Raw genomic sequence first — 17,182 nt, forward strand, 5'->3', positions numbered from 1 at the left:
ACTCCGCCCTTCTTCCCGGTGGAGATCGATGTCCCGGGTGGAAGCAAAGCTGTGACCCATGCCTTCTCCACCATGGAAATACAGTGTGTTCCCCTCTGATTGACAGGCATGCTGGAAAATGGAATGAAAAGATTAAGACAGATCTAACCAAAAAAAAAGAAAAATATTTTAGATTTTAGATGATTGATTGATTGATTGACATTTCAAATGGAATATCAATTTTTATCTCCAATGTAGGGTTAGTTCTCAACTATTTAGTATTTATGGATCTATGGCTAATATTTTGTAATGAAGAAATATTAACTGCATATGAATAAAACTTGGTAATGCATATTTCCATGGCTTACTTTTATCGCTTTACCTTAAGATTTTGTAAGATGGCTCAGTTTCTCAAAGCTCCTCTATATGCACAAGGCTACTAAACAATCATGTGCGCTACCTTTACAGTGGCACCAGGGAAGAAGAGCCAGTTAGCAGTGTTGGGGGGGTCCATGTTGTCTTCCAGTAGGCTGGGCTTATGGGCCATGTTGACCAACAGCACATTGTCCAGCCCCCAACAAGACTCATACCCATCAGGGCCCAGTGCAGCATCCTGGGCCCATCGCAGTCGTACGGACTCCCCCCTGCAGCCCGGGGGCACTGGCAAAAGATGCACCACGGTACTGCTGTTAGTGGGTGCTCTGGAAAAGAGGAAGAGAGAGAGAAAGTGGCAGCCAGAGAGAGAGAGAGAGAAAGAGAGAGAGAGAGAGAGGAAGAGAGGGGGTAAAATCTATTTTATTACTCCCTATTTCACTACTAGAGTTGTCATACTACTGTCTCCATTGTCCAGGTTAGATGGAGGCATTGGTGTTATTCAACTGTGCTCAGTGAAGTTGAATGGAGTGGGCAGGTGTCTTTGAGATTCTGCCTGCACCGTATGCTTTCACACAGGGACAAAAGCGGCACTTTGATCTTGAGATGTTTGCGTGTCTACATCAGAACCAATTACGTTTACAGCATGTTATAAGCTTGTTCTGGCAAAGAAGAACCTTTGAAGCAGTGGTGGAAAAATAAGAAGATCCCTTGCGTACGAACAGAGGAGGCGACAGATCAGGGGGGGTTCCGTAACAGACGGAGGAACCAGGGACGAACGGACGAGTGATAAGTGGCAGATAAACGAGTGAGAAAGAGAGAGACCTGATCTTTTCCAAAGTGATCCAGTCATCTGAGCTGTTCAGGCTGTAGGAGACACTTATGCTGGGATCCGAGTAACTAAAGCGACATGATCCAGAGCCTAAACAAGAGAATAGACAACACACACACACACACACACACACACACACACACACACACACACACACACACACACACACATACAAATGGGAGGGAATGGTGTTAGCACATTCATACTTCATGACTGGACAGCCTGGCGAATTAGCATCAAGCTAAGCCCTGGAGAAGCAGCTTGCAGCAAAATACAGAAATAAGATGTCAGCTATTTTCCTCCCGTCATTTCCATTTGCTCATATAGGCTGGTTATGATCCACTGGTACCCTACGGACCGAGCCCTCCCCTCTCTTTCTGCTCTTGCATAATTGATGTCTAAACAGTGTCATGCTATGGAAATAAATGATCAGCTTACTGAAGCCCTGGGCTCCTTCAGCCATGCGTGGATAGCTGAGGCTGGCTGGGTGTGACCATGGCCTTAACAGCACGGGAGGTTTTGGAGGGAGATGTCAAAGTGCACTGATGAGGTAATACTAATCAGTGACACCTACTCTTGTCTGTGAGTGACGATTATAGCACTTCAAAGACGCACCTGGAGTCCTAATCACCCACATTCACTGGATGTTACAGCCACACTTCTGTGATGGCAGACTGTGTCCCTGCTGCTTTTTTTATTTATGAATTTTAAGTGAATGATTTGAGACTAATTCTTTTCATTCTTTTTAGATAATCAGGTTTATAATGACATATAGGCCTACCAAGGAAATCTGAGGATAATAGTCTCCATTAGTGTGAGCCAAACTGAAACAGCTTGTCAGCTACTATTTTTTCGAGGTAGTGCCCCCTGTTTACATTTGCTAATCTATTCTGGACTGCTTTACTATGAGGCTGAGGTCCCTTTTTCTCCATTTGAAATGACTGGACTGATGGCCTCATAGAGGGATTATCATTGAATAAACCAGGCAGTTTCTATGCAGTAGGCTATAGAGATGATAATATAAAATCAGTACTAAAAATAACAAAGCCTAACAATTCTCTTTTTAGTCAAGTCATACAGTGCTACCTACCTATTTTATGACTAATGCTTTATCAAATGTTCAGTCACAGTTTTTGCATGCATCAGCGGAGTCTTAATCAATGCACACCCAAAATGTATGAGAAAATATGAAGTACCTACACTGATTATACTGTATGATAAAATATGAAACTGCTGTAAATGTATAATATGGAATTGTCATATGATATATGGAATGGTATACATAATAGGTTTTGCTTGTGATCCCTTGTCATGTCATGTAAAGATGGCATTCCTTTCACTGTATGTTGTGGGATTAAAGGATTATGACAAGGCGTTACTCACCCAGGGCAAACTGCAGTACAGAGGCTGTGCTTGTGTTCAGAGCCACCGTGGTCTGGATAAAATTGGACAGAAAAGCATAAAAATCTAAATCTGCTTTGAAAAATCAAAGATACAGGTAGTTTAGTGATAACTACATTTAACATGATTTCACTGCACACCAAGCAAGAAGCAGTTTCACTTAAGCCTAACCGGGATGCTGCTTTGTGAGTGTCCTAATGACAAAGATAATTACCAGTTCTCTCTGTCCAAAGGGATCACAGAAAGTGACAGCTTTGCCATGCAACAGCACACCGCACTGCTCCCCAACCTCACAGCTGTGGCACTCTGACCTGAGGAAGACAGTGATGTGGAATTAACGCTGTCCTGGCAAACATGCACAAGTGCCCAGTCTATGTACTGAACACCCACCAGATGTTGAGGTCCAATTCTCCTTGCAGGTTGGAGTCAAAGTCGTCACGTAGAACAGCATGGTTTCCATGAACCTCAGCTGTGCAGCATAGCATAGGTCAACAGACACTACAGATCAAAGCTCAAAAAGGCTAAATACATATTAAGCTAAACAGAAGAGGATAAGGAATGAAGACGAGGAGAGTGAAGGTCTCAGGCACGTGGTACATCCGCTTACCTAAACTGGGCCTCAGTGGAGATTCTGTGGGAGCTAAAATACAGAGAGAAAAAGAGTGTGGAAGGTATGACATTTGTGTGCACACTACGCCATACAGCAAAGGATTTATCCACATCCGTGGGGCATGAGAAAATGTCTGAATAAAAGTTCTTAAAGGAGCATATTCACTGATATTAAGACAAATTCACTAATATTGCTAATGGCTTTTGAGATGGGCATTGGCATTGACACTGATACAAACCTGACCTTCCGGAGATCTGAGTCAAAGAGATTAGTTTCTACTTAAAATAAAAATTCTCTTTCTGTGTAATCTAAAAGTTTAAAAGTATTAGCTAACATTTTTAATTAACCAAATCCATGAAGCATTCCCTCAGTTCTAAAATTATTCACATCAGTATTCACCTCATATTAGACATACAAAAATAATTCTGATTTTATGAATTTACATGATTTATAGATACATGAGGATTTCTTAACGTTTGTCTTGACATTTGTCTTCATGTCTTAACAATTATTATATATTTGTTCAAAATTCTTTACCCTCAATACCACATAAGTCTTGCAAAGAAAAAGATTAAATATACCTACAGTACAAAGTGTCTTGAGCTCTTAAGAAATATATATTTAGCATAATATTATTTTGATTAAAAATGCATTTCTCTGTCCTTTGAAGTGACATTTAATAACTGAAGAACTGGCTTTGTAAAGTTAAAACACTGACAATAAAACAGGAATTTCCAGGATGTTGATATGCAAAGTAAGAAATGGGAAACTGGGTGGCCAATGAAAGAATATCCACAATCAGCTAAGTTGGCTAGAGTTTATCTCAACAGGGAAGCACAGTTTATTTCCATGGAGAAGCACAGTTTATCTCCATGGAGAAGCACATTAAGAGCAGATCAAAGGCCATCGCGTTTCAGAAATAATCCACCAAATGGCTGATGATGCACACTGGGTAGCAGGAGTCTATTCAGCTGCAGAACTTCTCTCATCGCAGCTCATAATGATCTCTATGAAGCAGCTTCAGAGAGGAAACGTTTCAGCCTGCGAGGGATGTGTTGGACTTTCAAGCAGGACTGGGGAGACTGAGCAGACCTCTCCGACAGTATGAACACATGGACAACATCTCCCACTGGTGTCTGTTCTGTTTACTAACACGTCAACCTTTGTTTGTTCTAAGCTCTGCTATTACATGCTGACTAGTTTATTTAGTGCACAAGCTCACACACACACACACACACACACACACACACACACACACACACACACACACACACACACACACACACACACACACACACACACAGAGTAACTCCTCTGTTTCTCAGTATTCCTGTCTCTGTAACCACTCTATTTCTTAGTATTCCTGTGTCTCTCTAAGTCTTTTATTTCACAGTAAGCTGTCTCTCTGTAATTCCTCTCTTTCTCTGTAACTGTCTTGCTCTCTTTTGCCCCTCTCTTTTTCTCTGTAACCCAAAGAAACCAACATTTAATCTGCTGAGGTTCAGTCCTCATGCTAAATACTTCAATGACTGCTGCTGCTATTAGACAGGGATCTGCTTTAATGCTGTGTGTGCCCAGGCAGGGTCTTACACTGACTGTTCTATGCACCCCCACCACACCTTACAGACTGACTTGAGTATGACAACTTGGTGTTAGGGAGGATGCTGATTTAAAGTGGTAAGAGGATAGAAGTGAGGAGAGCATTACAGCATTAAAGTAAAATGATGCCAAGCTGTGTCAAACTTAGCCATGACACAAAAAATAGCGGGTCGCAAGTCATCTTTTAAAATCTTTTTTAAATCCTTGCACACTAATCTTGAGTGCAACCCCCCACCCCTCCCCCGAGAGGGTTCCTGCTGCGAGCCTCTCTGAACGTGAGAAGAGTCGCATAGCGTCTCTCGTAGCACCCGTGGACTAATGTACATTTGTTCATTTTTTGCTGTTAATGTTACATATTTTTTCCAAGAACATATCCAAGTTGTGTGAGTCCTATGAAACAGCAAAATTCATATCTGGTGATAATAACTCCTCCTGTAACAAAGAAAATGTTATACATAAACTCAAATGAGTTTAGTTAGTTTTGCCTGATCTTTTGAATGAACATTTTAGGGGCTTGGTTATAAGGGCTGATTCATATTTACATGGATTCATAGGAGAGAAAAAAATTAAACCCTGAACAAAGTGACCAAGAAGTGACAAAGGTTCTTCCCAAGTTAGCCATGTGGGAGTTGTCCCTTTGCTAAAGGAGGGAGATGGCCAACCCCTCAACAACCCCGCATGGCCCTTAGTCTCCAGTGAGTTATATGTGACTTATAATAATCCATCTGTGGGGAGAGGAGTCCAGACTGGCCATAAAGCTCTGATTGATAGAGCCACTGGAAATTACACACTCCTCCACTAGCGCCTTCTCTGCCCATACTGTCGCACAGGTCCTGGTAGCAGTGATCTACAGCTAGCTCATCATTCTCTCTCTCTCTGTCTCTCTCTCTCTCTCTCTCCACCACCCCCTTTCCCCATCCTGTCATCCCCTCTACCCAGAGGTCCTGAAGCACTACTCCTCTGACAGTGCTATACTTCAGCTCTGCCTGGGTGAATTGGTATTTAGTGTACTTTATATACTGTAACTGAAAACATACTCTTACAGAGGCCTCTGTGTCATTATTCCATTACTGTTTATCTGACAGACATCTTTCATAAATAAGTTAATGGAAAATGAATTGTGCAAAACTGCAAAAAGCATTTTGAAAAATGCAGATGTCGCAATAAACTCAAGTGCAACATTAGCCAAGAAGATAATTATATGATTAAAACGATGAAAATATGTTATCCTCTTGATTTTTGCTGCAGCATATCTTCGAATAAATGGAGCTTTAAGTTTGAGAAAACAACAGCACGATGGTCTTTCTACTGCATCCAACACCTCCTCGCCGCCTCCTCCTGTCTTGCTCTGCTTCTGTCTTGTCCTTGCACCGTCTTTCCTCATTTCCTCTGTCTCTGTCCCAAATCGAGCTGATAGAAGCAGCCGCTCTTTCTGTGCTAATCTGCTCACGTCTCAGCTTTCTATGAGATCATCGCCGACTGATCCCCCAACTCAAATTCCGTTGCATTCGCTCGTTTTTTCTTAGGATCATATGTGTGCCATGAGAGTTTGGATGTCTTTCGCCATTCAAATCCTCCTTTTGGCTTTTGAGACTCCTCTGAGCTTTGGAATGATTCACATTTCCTCTAAAAAATCATAAAGAGCTATTTTCAGTATCAGTACCAGTATGTGCAGAATTTGGGACACATTCTCAATTTTGGGTCATTACATATACAGGCACACTCTGTGCTTTCTGTGTACCAAGCTTTCAATGTTACAGCTGAGTCTTTATTTATTAAGAAAGATTAGCAAGATTTATTTTGGATCCTAGACAATAGGATTTAGGATTTACTGACTAGCTAATAAAATGTTTCAGAAGAGTTATAGGCTACAAATGACAGACACAGTGTTATATCAGGATAGTTAATAGTTGTATCAAAATAATTTTCATTTTAATTCATTTGCATAGACCAACATTTAATACTTTCTTCAGTTTTGTTATATTATTGTTTTGTAAACATGTTAAGATGTCCCTCGGTATTTAACAGCTTTAACAGTATACAGTCCCTTTGGAATTATTAGTACATCTGCTAAAGAGAAGTTACAAAGCAATAAATATTATTAAATATTATAAATTGTTATTTTTTTCAGCTTGATCTAACTTTCAGTAATATCAATGGAATGATATGTGTCACTTTATTATGTCAGCATTGCTGGGGACAAATTTTGATGGCGCAAGAGGAAAACATGGCAGCTGGACAACTGGTTCTGCTTTGTGTCCTGAAGTCAGAACGTCTCCCAAACTACAAGCATATGCCAACAAACGAGCTCACTAGAAGAAAGCTGTATAAGCACACTGAGTCTACTACACATCACTGGACCCTTGATTGAGTCCACTACACATCACTGGACCCTTGACTGAGTCCACTACACATCACTGGACCCTTGATTGAGTCCACTACACATCACTAGACCCTTGATTGAGTCCACTACACATCACTGGACCCTTGACTGAGTCCACTACACATCACTGGACCCTTGACTGAGTCCACTACACATCACTAGACCCTTGATTGAGTCCACTACACATCACTGGACCCTTGATTGAGTCCACTACACATCACTGGACCCTTGACTGAGTCCACTACACATCACTGGACCCTTGACTGAGTCCACTACACATCACTAGACCCTTGATTGAGTCCACTACACATCACTGGACCCTTGACTGAGTCCACTACACATCACTGGACCCTTGACTGAGTCCACTACACATCACTAGACCCTTGATTGAGTCCACTACACATCACTGGCCCCTTGATTGAGTCCACTACACATCACTGGACCCTTGATTAAGTCTACTACACATCACTGGACCCCTTCCTAATTAATTAATTATTAATGATTATGCAACCAACATTTGCCATTTTCTCTGCAAACTAGGCCATATTTATGTTGGTAGATGGTTTTTAGTCTCCATTATTGTTTTTAATGTTCAGTTTCCATAAACTCCTGTCATTTCTCCATCCCCAGGAGACCCATGTGATCCTTCTGCACCAGCTTCTTCCCATCTCCCTCTCTGGTGACTCTTCTCTCCTTCTCTTTCCTCTGGCCCCTGGCACATTCCCGCCTAATTTGTAATTCATATTTCCTGACAGTGCCTCCAGTGAAAAAGTGACATATTATTTGCCATCCAGGAATTAGCCGGTAACAAGGTCGTCCACTGGATATCTTCTGTCCGTCCCACCCCCAAACCTTCTTTCTCTCCCTGTTTTCTTTTTTTTTGTTACATTTGATGTTCCACTGGCCAGTGGCTTTGCCTAACAATTTATGACCTTCAACTTTCTCATCAACAGCACTCCCCTTCTCTCCAATTCATCCCTCCATCCACACACCTCTCCACCAAGACTGTCCATTATGAATGTTGACAATTTATTGCAGGACAGTTGCCTCTTTCTGCTACTAACCTCCCTCTTTCTATCACTGCATTCATTCATGGCTTCGTTTTCTAGACTGCCTTATATTTCATTCCAAGCTCTTGTTGCAAGCTTTGCCCTTGGCTGGAAACCACTGAGTGAAGGAGGCTGGAATGTTAGAATGTTGCTGAGCAGAGCCAATATATGTCAAACACTAGTGCTAAAATGTGGGGCGACATTTGGAGGGAAATGGGAGGCCAAGCTAGTGTGACAGTAAGTATTAAAGGATCTCACTTTGGACAGAGAGACAGCTAGTGGCTGTTTACTTTGTGTTCAGTTCTTCTGTCTCCCTAGTTTCCGGTCGTTTAAGTAGATGCATTGGCTCCCTACGGTCTTCTTGTTTTCCTACAAGTTGTGTTTCAAGTTTGCGCTGCTTCTGGGTTGCCTTGACTACACTATGACCCGGTCCGTGACAGTCAGCAGAGTATTGGACTGCTTTTGACTCGTTTTCCTTCAGTTAATTTAGATTGCTGAATGTATGTCTCATAGAAATGTGAAGTGATTAAATTGCTACAGCAAAATGTTTAGTATTTGCTAAAAAAAAATGAAATGAATTATAAAGTATTGTAAAACCAAAACAAATTGTTCATGTACTGAAAAGAAAAACTAGAGTCCTGAGCCAAACTTTTAAATGTTAACCCCTTGTCCTAATATTCAAAGCAAACATAATACTTTGGACTACATTATCTTATACTGTCTCTAGTGTTTTTATAATGACATCTGAAATATTAAGCAAATTTGAATTTCTTATGACCCACTCCCATTCAAAGTTCTGAAACAGGAAATAGAAAAATGACCATAATAAATATGAATTAATATAATGTATCAGGATGAAAAAAGTTGTTATGCTTCAAGTAGCAGTAGTTGTTTTGAATATATGTATACAAGTATACAAGTATAAAGTTTTGATGACTGACAATTTTTGTTAGGCAAACACCTTCAAGAATGATTTTTGGTAGTGTATACATCTGGTATAATACTTCTATTATTATGGGTAAAAACAGTCTACCCATTTATGTTTCATTTAATTAATTAACCTTTATTTAACCAGGAAATATCCCACTGAGATTAAAAACCTGTTTGTCTCGGGAGTCGTGTACAAGTCTGTGTAAAAATTATTTTTACTTACGTCCGGCTCAAATCCACTCACAAATTCTACCTCAGGAAGTCAGATAAATGAAACACCACAGACCCCAATCACCTCAGACCTTCATGGAGCGTATCATGCCATTGCTCCAGTAGTAATAAAAAACAAGAACACCCTCACCTCCCTGTTCACACAGCTGCTGGGCCAGAGTGTCCTTGAAGATGATCTGTCCTCGATGTGTGGCTGTAGCCCTGAAGGCACATTGGGGGGTAGGAGGTGTGGAGAAGAGAAAAAGAGACAGAGAGAATAGACATATAGAGAGATTACTAACAAATCAGGCCAAGAGGGGAATGATAACACAGCCATTATCCCAAATGAAGATGAACTCATTGCAGATGGCTTGATATTACTGGTGTGTGAGGGACTGTAGCGGCACACTCTGACCAATGGTTAGTCATGCCATGAGGTTTATAAGAGGTTAGGAGTAGAGATATAGCTTTATTCTTATTGCAGACTACCATCGTGGTGATGAGACAAATCTCCTAAAGAAATCTCCTAAAACTCTAAGCAACTGCAATCCCATTTTAAAATGTCCACTAAAGATAATTTAGAAGGGACTTTCATGAAGCTGTCACATAGTCATAATGTGTTAGTTTGACTTTTGGAAAATATATAGGAGAAGGCAATCTGTACACACCGTGTATAAAACATAAATGTTATTCACAAGCACTGAAAAATGAGCTCATGAGACTGACAAATCGGTCTAGTCAGCAGTAGATGTTTTGCAGTCATTGCACTGGCACGCGGTGGTGGGGTTGAATCTAATTTCTCAGTTGATGGTTTCTTGGCAAACTTTATCTCTCTTCTCACCTACGCTCATGAGCCATGGGTAGGGAGTGAAGGAACAAGGCCACAGGTACAAGGAGCAGAAATGAGGTTTTTGCAGGGCAGCTGGGTGTGACAGGGCGAGGAGCTTTGTATTTAAGAAGAGCCTTGAAGTAGAACCACTGCTTCTCCAAATAGAGAGGAATCGGATTCGGTGGTTCGGGGTAGTCCATAAAGTTGTCCCTAGGGTGGCTTCCACTAGAGATGTTACAGGCATGTCCTCCTAAATGAATCCAACCAGAACTGTTAAAGTTACACCCTCCTGGATGTAAACTTCAGAGCCTTGCCTAGATTCTGCTGGAGGGGCATCTAATGTTTGGCTTAAGGATATAAAAATCTGGGCTAGCCTTCTCAGCCTGTGACCAGCACAACTAGCATTAGAAAAGCAAATGGAGGATAAAGATTTATCCTCTATTTGGGTTTAGATAAGAACCTGGCCAAATATGGAGTGGAAGCCCATTGTTAAAGGGGTGTAGGCGAGGAGCAAATTGAGGAAACATAAAACAAGTGCTTGTTAATTACTTATGGATGGAGCAACACTGGCACAAATGACCTGTGAGGCCCAAACACTCCGGTCACCCTTAATGAACTAAAATGCCTCAAAACATAATGCTTGGAAGAGAATCTAAACAAACATTAAAACATTAAAAGCACATCTTCTTCATTCAACAAAGTCATGGCATAAGAATAACCATTGAGCACGTTAATTCACCAGCTTTGAAAGCTTTCTGTACTGTGATTTCAACATGCTAACACATGCACACATAAACCAGTTATGCTGTTTACTAGTTGGAGTCAGCACTTGGGGAACATTATTACTTTGTTTTTGCATTTACAGGCCTCTGTCCTCTGAAAATGCTGTGTCACAGTGCTGAGTCACAGTGCTGTGTCACCAACAGGTGATATATAGACTCAGCTCTCTCAGGCGAGTCTGATTTAAGACCAGCTTTAATCAAGACACTGTATCAACTGTCCTCCCAAATCTGACATAGAGTTGACTGAGAGCACAACTACTGGGACACCAGTGGGGACCACAAGGTTAGAAATATAGCGGTAGGGTTATGATTGCTCACTGATGAGAGACATTAGTCTCTGCATAACATGCAGGGCCTTAAATTCAACCACCGCAAATATAAAAAGTGCAAGGTCACAACACAGCACAGTGCAGTTGTTAAACAACAACAAAGCAACTTACTTCTGTAGTCCCTAGAGTATCTAATAAGCAAATCAATTTAGGGCCATATTAATGTCAAATAAATGTCCTAAATATTCTACTGAAAAGACATCCTTACATCAGAGGTTTTTACTTCTCCAACAGTTTTAGTTTACATTAGTAAAATTCAGAGGCCCCTTTACAGGAAACAGTCCCATTTATAACCCCAGTGATTGCCAGTGCAGAAATCAAGGAACAGTAAAGCTTTAGCATTAAGCACCTGTTTCTTCAAAAAGTACCCTAACCCTCGACCTGCTGTGCAGGGCCTCTAAAAAGCACAACTGAAGACTCACACTGACAGTAGACTATATTATTTTGATCTGTTTTCAGACATAAAGCTGGTGAAAACATTGTTAAATGCCAAACACTCCCAGACACATTCATTCATGTCCATTTAACACCCCTAAGGTTTAAAGCTTTGAGTAGCCTCAGGATAAAAGATTAATTAGAGCAATTCCATCAATATTGACCTCACTTTAAATGCACACTAGTTCCCCAAAGCCTGTTATCTCCACCTTAAATTAGGATGCATGGCTAATCACTGAACATAGAAAATGGAGCTGAGATCTTAGACCACTGACTTCAAGCTCACAGCAATTGTGAGGACAAGGCTATCAGTTAAACCTAACAAACTGTCAACATGCATTCAGCCCACCAATAAGGAGAGCACTGAATCTTAACTGATTCTAATTGTAACTAATTCTGCTTTTTAGTTTGTTAGGTAATTTGACAGTCTCTGGCCTCAGACTTTCTAAAACAGCTAAATGAAATGTCATTTCTGGGCAATTTGAGATGCATGCAATCTAAATGTCATTAACCTAATCTCAGTAGAAATTATCTTCATTTAAGTTTAATTTGACATGGTGGTTAGTGAAAATTGCAACACATTGCAGTGTTGAATAAACATTCATAACCATGCAAAAAGCAGTTTAATCACAGGTTTGACCTAGACATGTGAAGTATACTGAATAAACAACATTAGGTCAGAAATATTGAGGGAATTTGCCTGCAGGACCTTAGACAGTATGCCTCAAAAGCCCCAAGCTATGCCTGCCTGCAGCCTTAGAGACCTCGAGCATTTATGCATGTCAAGGCATTTACACACGCCTCTAGTCTCATGAATAACCAAATCCAGCATCATGAATAAGTAACTATCATATGCAGAGGCAAAAAGTGTAAAGTGGAGTGGAAGAAAAACAGTCCTAATAGCATTCATTTTTCAGTTGTGCAAAGACTAATTTGGTTATGGTATTTATGAATAAAATATGGTGCATAATATGCTCCAGGAGAGGATGCTGGAACTTCAATATTTACCAGCTAGATGCCTGTTCATTACCAAGCCATTACGTATAGGGGGAAAGTAGCACCTAGCCTAATGTTAAGATAGATAGATATGGCGAGCCAGTGAAGCCCGTGATCTCGTTCGTGAGTTAGGAACATCGTAGCTCCACAGACGACATGAGCCGTAAGAGAGATCGTCAAATATGCAAGTATTTCTATTTTTTATTTTTTTGCTAGGCGCACACACTCACACACAGAAGAGAGACTGTAGTTGAAAGGGACTAAACTAAAAAAAATTGAAAATAATATAGAATTTCTTAGAAAACTAAAGAAATAATAATACTACCCCGGTTAGTCTAAGGTCAGCTTGTACAATTTGTTATTGTTTTGATAATACAACTGCTAAATCCATAAATCCATAGGAAAGACCCAGTGAGATTTCCTTATTTTGGTTGCTAGAACTTCTAAGCATGACGCTATGGTTACATGTGTTCCCAGTCTACTGAGGAGAGGATCAAGTGTCTGAACAATGCAACAAGCTGTCAGCATTTCTGAGAATATATGTGTCTTTCATCACACTCCAATATGTCCTGTGTGTGTCTGATTACTGTCAGCTTTTGCGTTTTGTCATCACTCACAGATTAATTTGGTATCCTCTGAAAAATGAGTTAAACCTTGAAAATGCAGCTGTATTAAGTGTCATACTCTTCTGTCATGTTCATCTACAGACCTCATCTGACAACAGAAGACAGAACAGAGGAAAGAATAAATAAGCACACAGGAGAGAAAAACAGGATAAAAGAAATAAATAAAGAAAAAACCAGAATATGCAGCTTACAAATGTTTAGAAAATACCACACAACATGCTAACACACATGCACCAGCAAACATTCCATGTATGACATACACATCAGTACAATCTATGTAGTACACAGAAACACAGTCGAACACATATGAACACACAAAGCAGCACCCAGAGACTGTATGGTCTCTGGCAGCACCACACAGCCTACCTTACACACACGCTAGCACATTCAATTATCTGACAAACATGCATGCACAGAGACAGCCTGTCAATCTGAGTGCTCCTGGAAGCTTCTGGAAGTGGGTAATTATGTGGTCTTGTGTTAATACATGTTGCTGTCCTCCACAAACAGCAACCCATGGTGTATGTCTGACAGCTTCCTGCTAACCATTAAAACCCCACTTTAAACTGACAGCACCCTGCAACCTCCCAGCTAATATATATAGACTTGTAAACTACCTCTATGTGTGATCCCAATAACTTGGCTATTGTTCTGTATCCTTACATTGGCTATAAGCAGTGGAGAATATATAGATATATTCAGTGTTTGCTGGCCAGATTACACCAGGCCTGGTGTGCTTATATTCCCATCTCAACTGTAATTAAACCTCACCCCCCCCCCCCCCCCCCCCCCCCACTCCCCCAACAATTTACTCCACCATTCTGTAATCATGATTAATACTGGGAATTACCGCCAAGGCCTGTTGGTGCCGCTCATTTTGCAGATTTGGACCGAGCCTTTAAAATAATGCTGTCTAATTGCTTGATTTATCTTCCCTGTTGAAAGCCAGATGTGATACTAGCCGGCGCGTAATCAGCAGTCTTGGAGAACAGACGGTGTTTGGCTACCCTTCTCTCCTTCCCCATCGTCTGAACAAATCCCGCCCGAGCCCCTTCTCGGAGGACGGGGGCTCATACGAAGGCTGCCAAATCACTGCGACTTCTAACAGTCTTCCAACTGGCTTTTGTGTAATCGAATTACTGTTTCGAATTCTGAGAGGAGTGAAGAGTGTTTGTTTCTCCGACTACAGTCTCAGTGAATGAAAATTTAACAAACACAAATAACACAGAGGATTCAGGCATTTATTGGCAAATTACCTGCTCATTAGCAAGGAGTCATGGAAACACTCATTTGAGATGAAGCATAAAAAGGAACTGACCTTGACAACAATTAGAAGCCAATTAGATGTCAAAGCAACAACATAGGCCTGCCTGCTATATATTAAATGGTCATTTCTATAAGAAGAGAGGTGGACTAGACATTAATGTAAACTGTATTCAGTGTAAAAGGTACCAGATGACCAGATATGAGATTGAAGATGTGCACATACGTATCTACTCAGGTTGCACAGATGTATTGAAAATGTTCCATGCAAATGCGTCGATGCTGAAGTACACAGATGTTCCTCAATGTGCTGACAGCCTAATTGAACACTGGCCTTGTGCCAGCATGCAAGATACAGATAACTGGATATGAGACGAATAGGACATGATAGTAACAATAACAAAGACCAGTTAGTAATTGTCCAGCAGTGGCTAAAGTTAGCAACACACGCAGGGTCACTATATACATATTCAGTGCCAAATTTCTCTGGTATTTGATTGGCCGGCATTAGCTTTTGAGCTTTTAATCTCCAGCATTTGGAGACCAAAAGTGCCTGAAGAGGTTATTGGCAGTAGTGAACCTCGCCTCTGCAATGGCTCTCCTTACCGAACCAAATACGCTGTGGCTGTTGTGATTTTTAACATAACTGTTTCAGTAATGAATGTATTACAAAGCAAATTTACTTTTCATCACCTGAAAAATTGGCTCTCTGCATAATGTGTATTGCAATTCTTGTATATTTTGACAAACACAGATATATACCCTTAAAGTTATTAAAGTTGACACCCTGACCATTAAATCATAGTTACTGGTTCAGTTAAAAAACAATCCTGGAATATGGAGCCAAGACAAAATGAATCACTTGCAAACTGCCTTGCCCATTTAGTAGTAGCAGGTTTGGATTTAAGACAACCACAAGTGGCTGCCTCTTTCTAGAACAGCAGGACCATAAGAGGCAAAAACTACAAGGTGAGTCCATTAGTACATCCAGCACAGGTCTCTAGTATCGTTGCACTGGGCTTTTACTGAACAGATGGCGGCTAGCATTAGCTGTGGCAGTGATTACAACCCAAGCACCATTCCATTTCAATTAGCCCTAATGAGATGAATGCCTGTGTGCTCCTCTCCTCTAATTCAATTTTGCCTTTTCTTCTACAAGTGTGCTGGCTCAAAGACAGGGTTTTGACAGAGAGGCAGCAGGTTGAACATACACAGGCACACCGAATCTCTTTCCTTGGGGAGCACTTTGAGAGAGAGAGAGAGAGAGACAGAGAGAGAGAGAGAGAGAGAGAGGGAGAGAGAGCGAGAGAGCTAAGTCATAATTAAGGCAATCTTGTCAGCAGATGCCTGCGTTCAATTCAGGGAGGAAAGAAAGCAGTGTGAAAGAGAGACTGAAAGAGGCTGAGGACAACACGGTATCACACGATTTTTTGGTGAGCTCTTAAAAACAAACCACAACAAACAAAACAAACAACATCACTGACAAAAAGCATCAATTCTACCCCCTTTTTCTTATACACACACACAGGTACACATGCAAAAACAGACTGGCATCCTTGGGTTTAGAGGCCGAATTCAAGTAAAGTAGCATTTGTGAGCTGCTGTTAAGAATTTCCACCTTCACAGACAGTATAATGCACAAATTGTTGCTTGAATTGGTGAGCTTCTATGCCCCTGGCGCTAGTGTGCGGATGTGGTTGTGTACTGACATTAGTGTATATACTTTATATATATATATATATATTTACCAAAGCTGCTTTATATTATGAGCACCACAGGTGGATAAAACCTCCAGCACCTGGAATAGATGAAGGATGGTGGGAGAGTTTTTTGTCCTCACTGTCTCACTGTGAAGGTACAGAAGCAGCGATGTCCATTCCCAGTCTCACCCCCACAAGCTGTCACACCCCACCGCAGGGTGTGCTCCAGGTCCCTCACCCTCCTGAGCCTTGATTGCTCAGACACACCTCTTCTGTCTGCGTGACACAGACACCCTCACTGTGACACATGCCACTGCTGGGAACACCAACACACGTGCTGATCCACACCAGGCTGCTGCCTGTCAGCACGGACTCTATGATGCTGACATGATAAGAACTAGGGCCCGTGCGGATCCTGTCTGTCAGGCTCGGATACTACACAATGCCATCCTTCTACGACCCTCAGCTGACTTCCAGCCCTTTTACCTGAGCCCTCTCCACACTTGTTATGGAAACAGGGCAGATTAACTTTTTAGCCATCGTAGCAGGAATATATACAGCTTTACAGAACTTTGTGCCACAGCCTAGAAGCCAACACACTCAGCTTTGATATAGTCATGACTACCTATGGCTTCATCAGCCAATGAGAAGCATCTATGCTGCTGTTTGCCATCAACCATCAATGCTCTCTCAGGCATGGTCTTAAAAATACTGCACTTGTGTAGATGGATAGACAGACAGACACACAACAGAGTGGGTGTTTTGAATCTCAACCAGGGATTCTCCATTCTGGCCCCTTAGGCAAGGTCCTTTATGCTACCTCAGTAAAAATGAGAGACACAGGAGATCCTGAGGAA

General features: G+C 41.3%; 1 protein-coding gene across 1 annotated transcript in view; it reads right to left on the minus strand.

Moving 5' to 3' along the window:
- The window catches only part of reln (reelin), a 93,592-nt gene that overhangs the window by 33,996 nt on the left and 42,414 nt on the right, over positions 1-17,182 (minus strand). Inside the window, exons 5-12 of the mRNA XM_076985944.1 lie at positions 9,517-9,587; positions 3,192-3,224; positions 2,975-3,053; positions 2,799-2,895; positions 2,567-2,618; positions 1,177-1,273; positions 440-680; positions 1-111 (exon numbers count right to left, since the gene is read on the minus strand). The exon at positions 1-111 is cut by the window's left edge and continues 35 nt beyond it. Of these exons, the coding sequence (XP_076842059.1) occupies positions 1-111; positions 440-680; positions 1,177-1,273; positions 2,567-2,618; positions 2,799-2,895; positions 2,975-3,053; positions 3,192-3,224; positions 9,517-9,587 (781 nt within the window). The remainder of the gene's footprint in view (positions 112-439; positions 681-1,176; positions 1,274-2,566; positions 2,619-2,798; positions 2,896-2,974; positions 3,054-3,191; positions 3,225-9,516; positions 9,588-17,182) is intronic.

This window comes from Brachyhypopomus gauderio, chromosome 2 (genome assembly GCF_052324685.1).
Source record: "Brachyhypopomus gauderio isolate BG-103 chromosome 2, BGAUD_0.2, whole genome shotgun sequence".
NCBI lineage: Eukaryota > Metazoa > Chordata > Actinopteri > Gymnotiformes > Hypopomidae > Brachyhypopomus > Brachyhypopomus gauderio.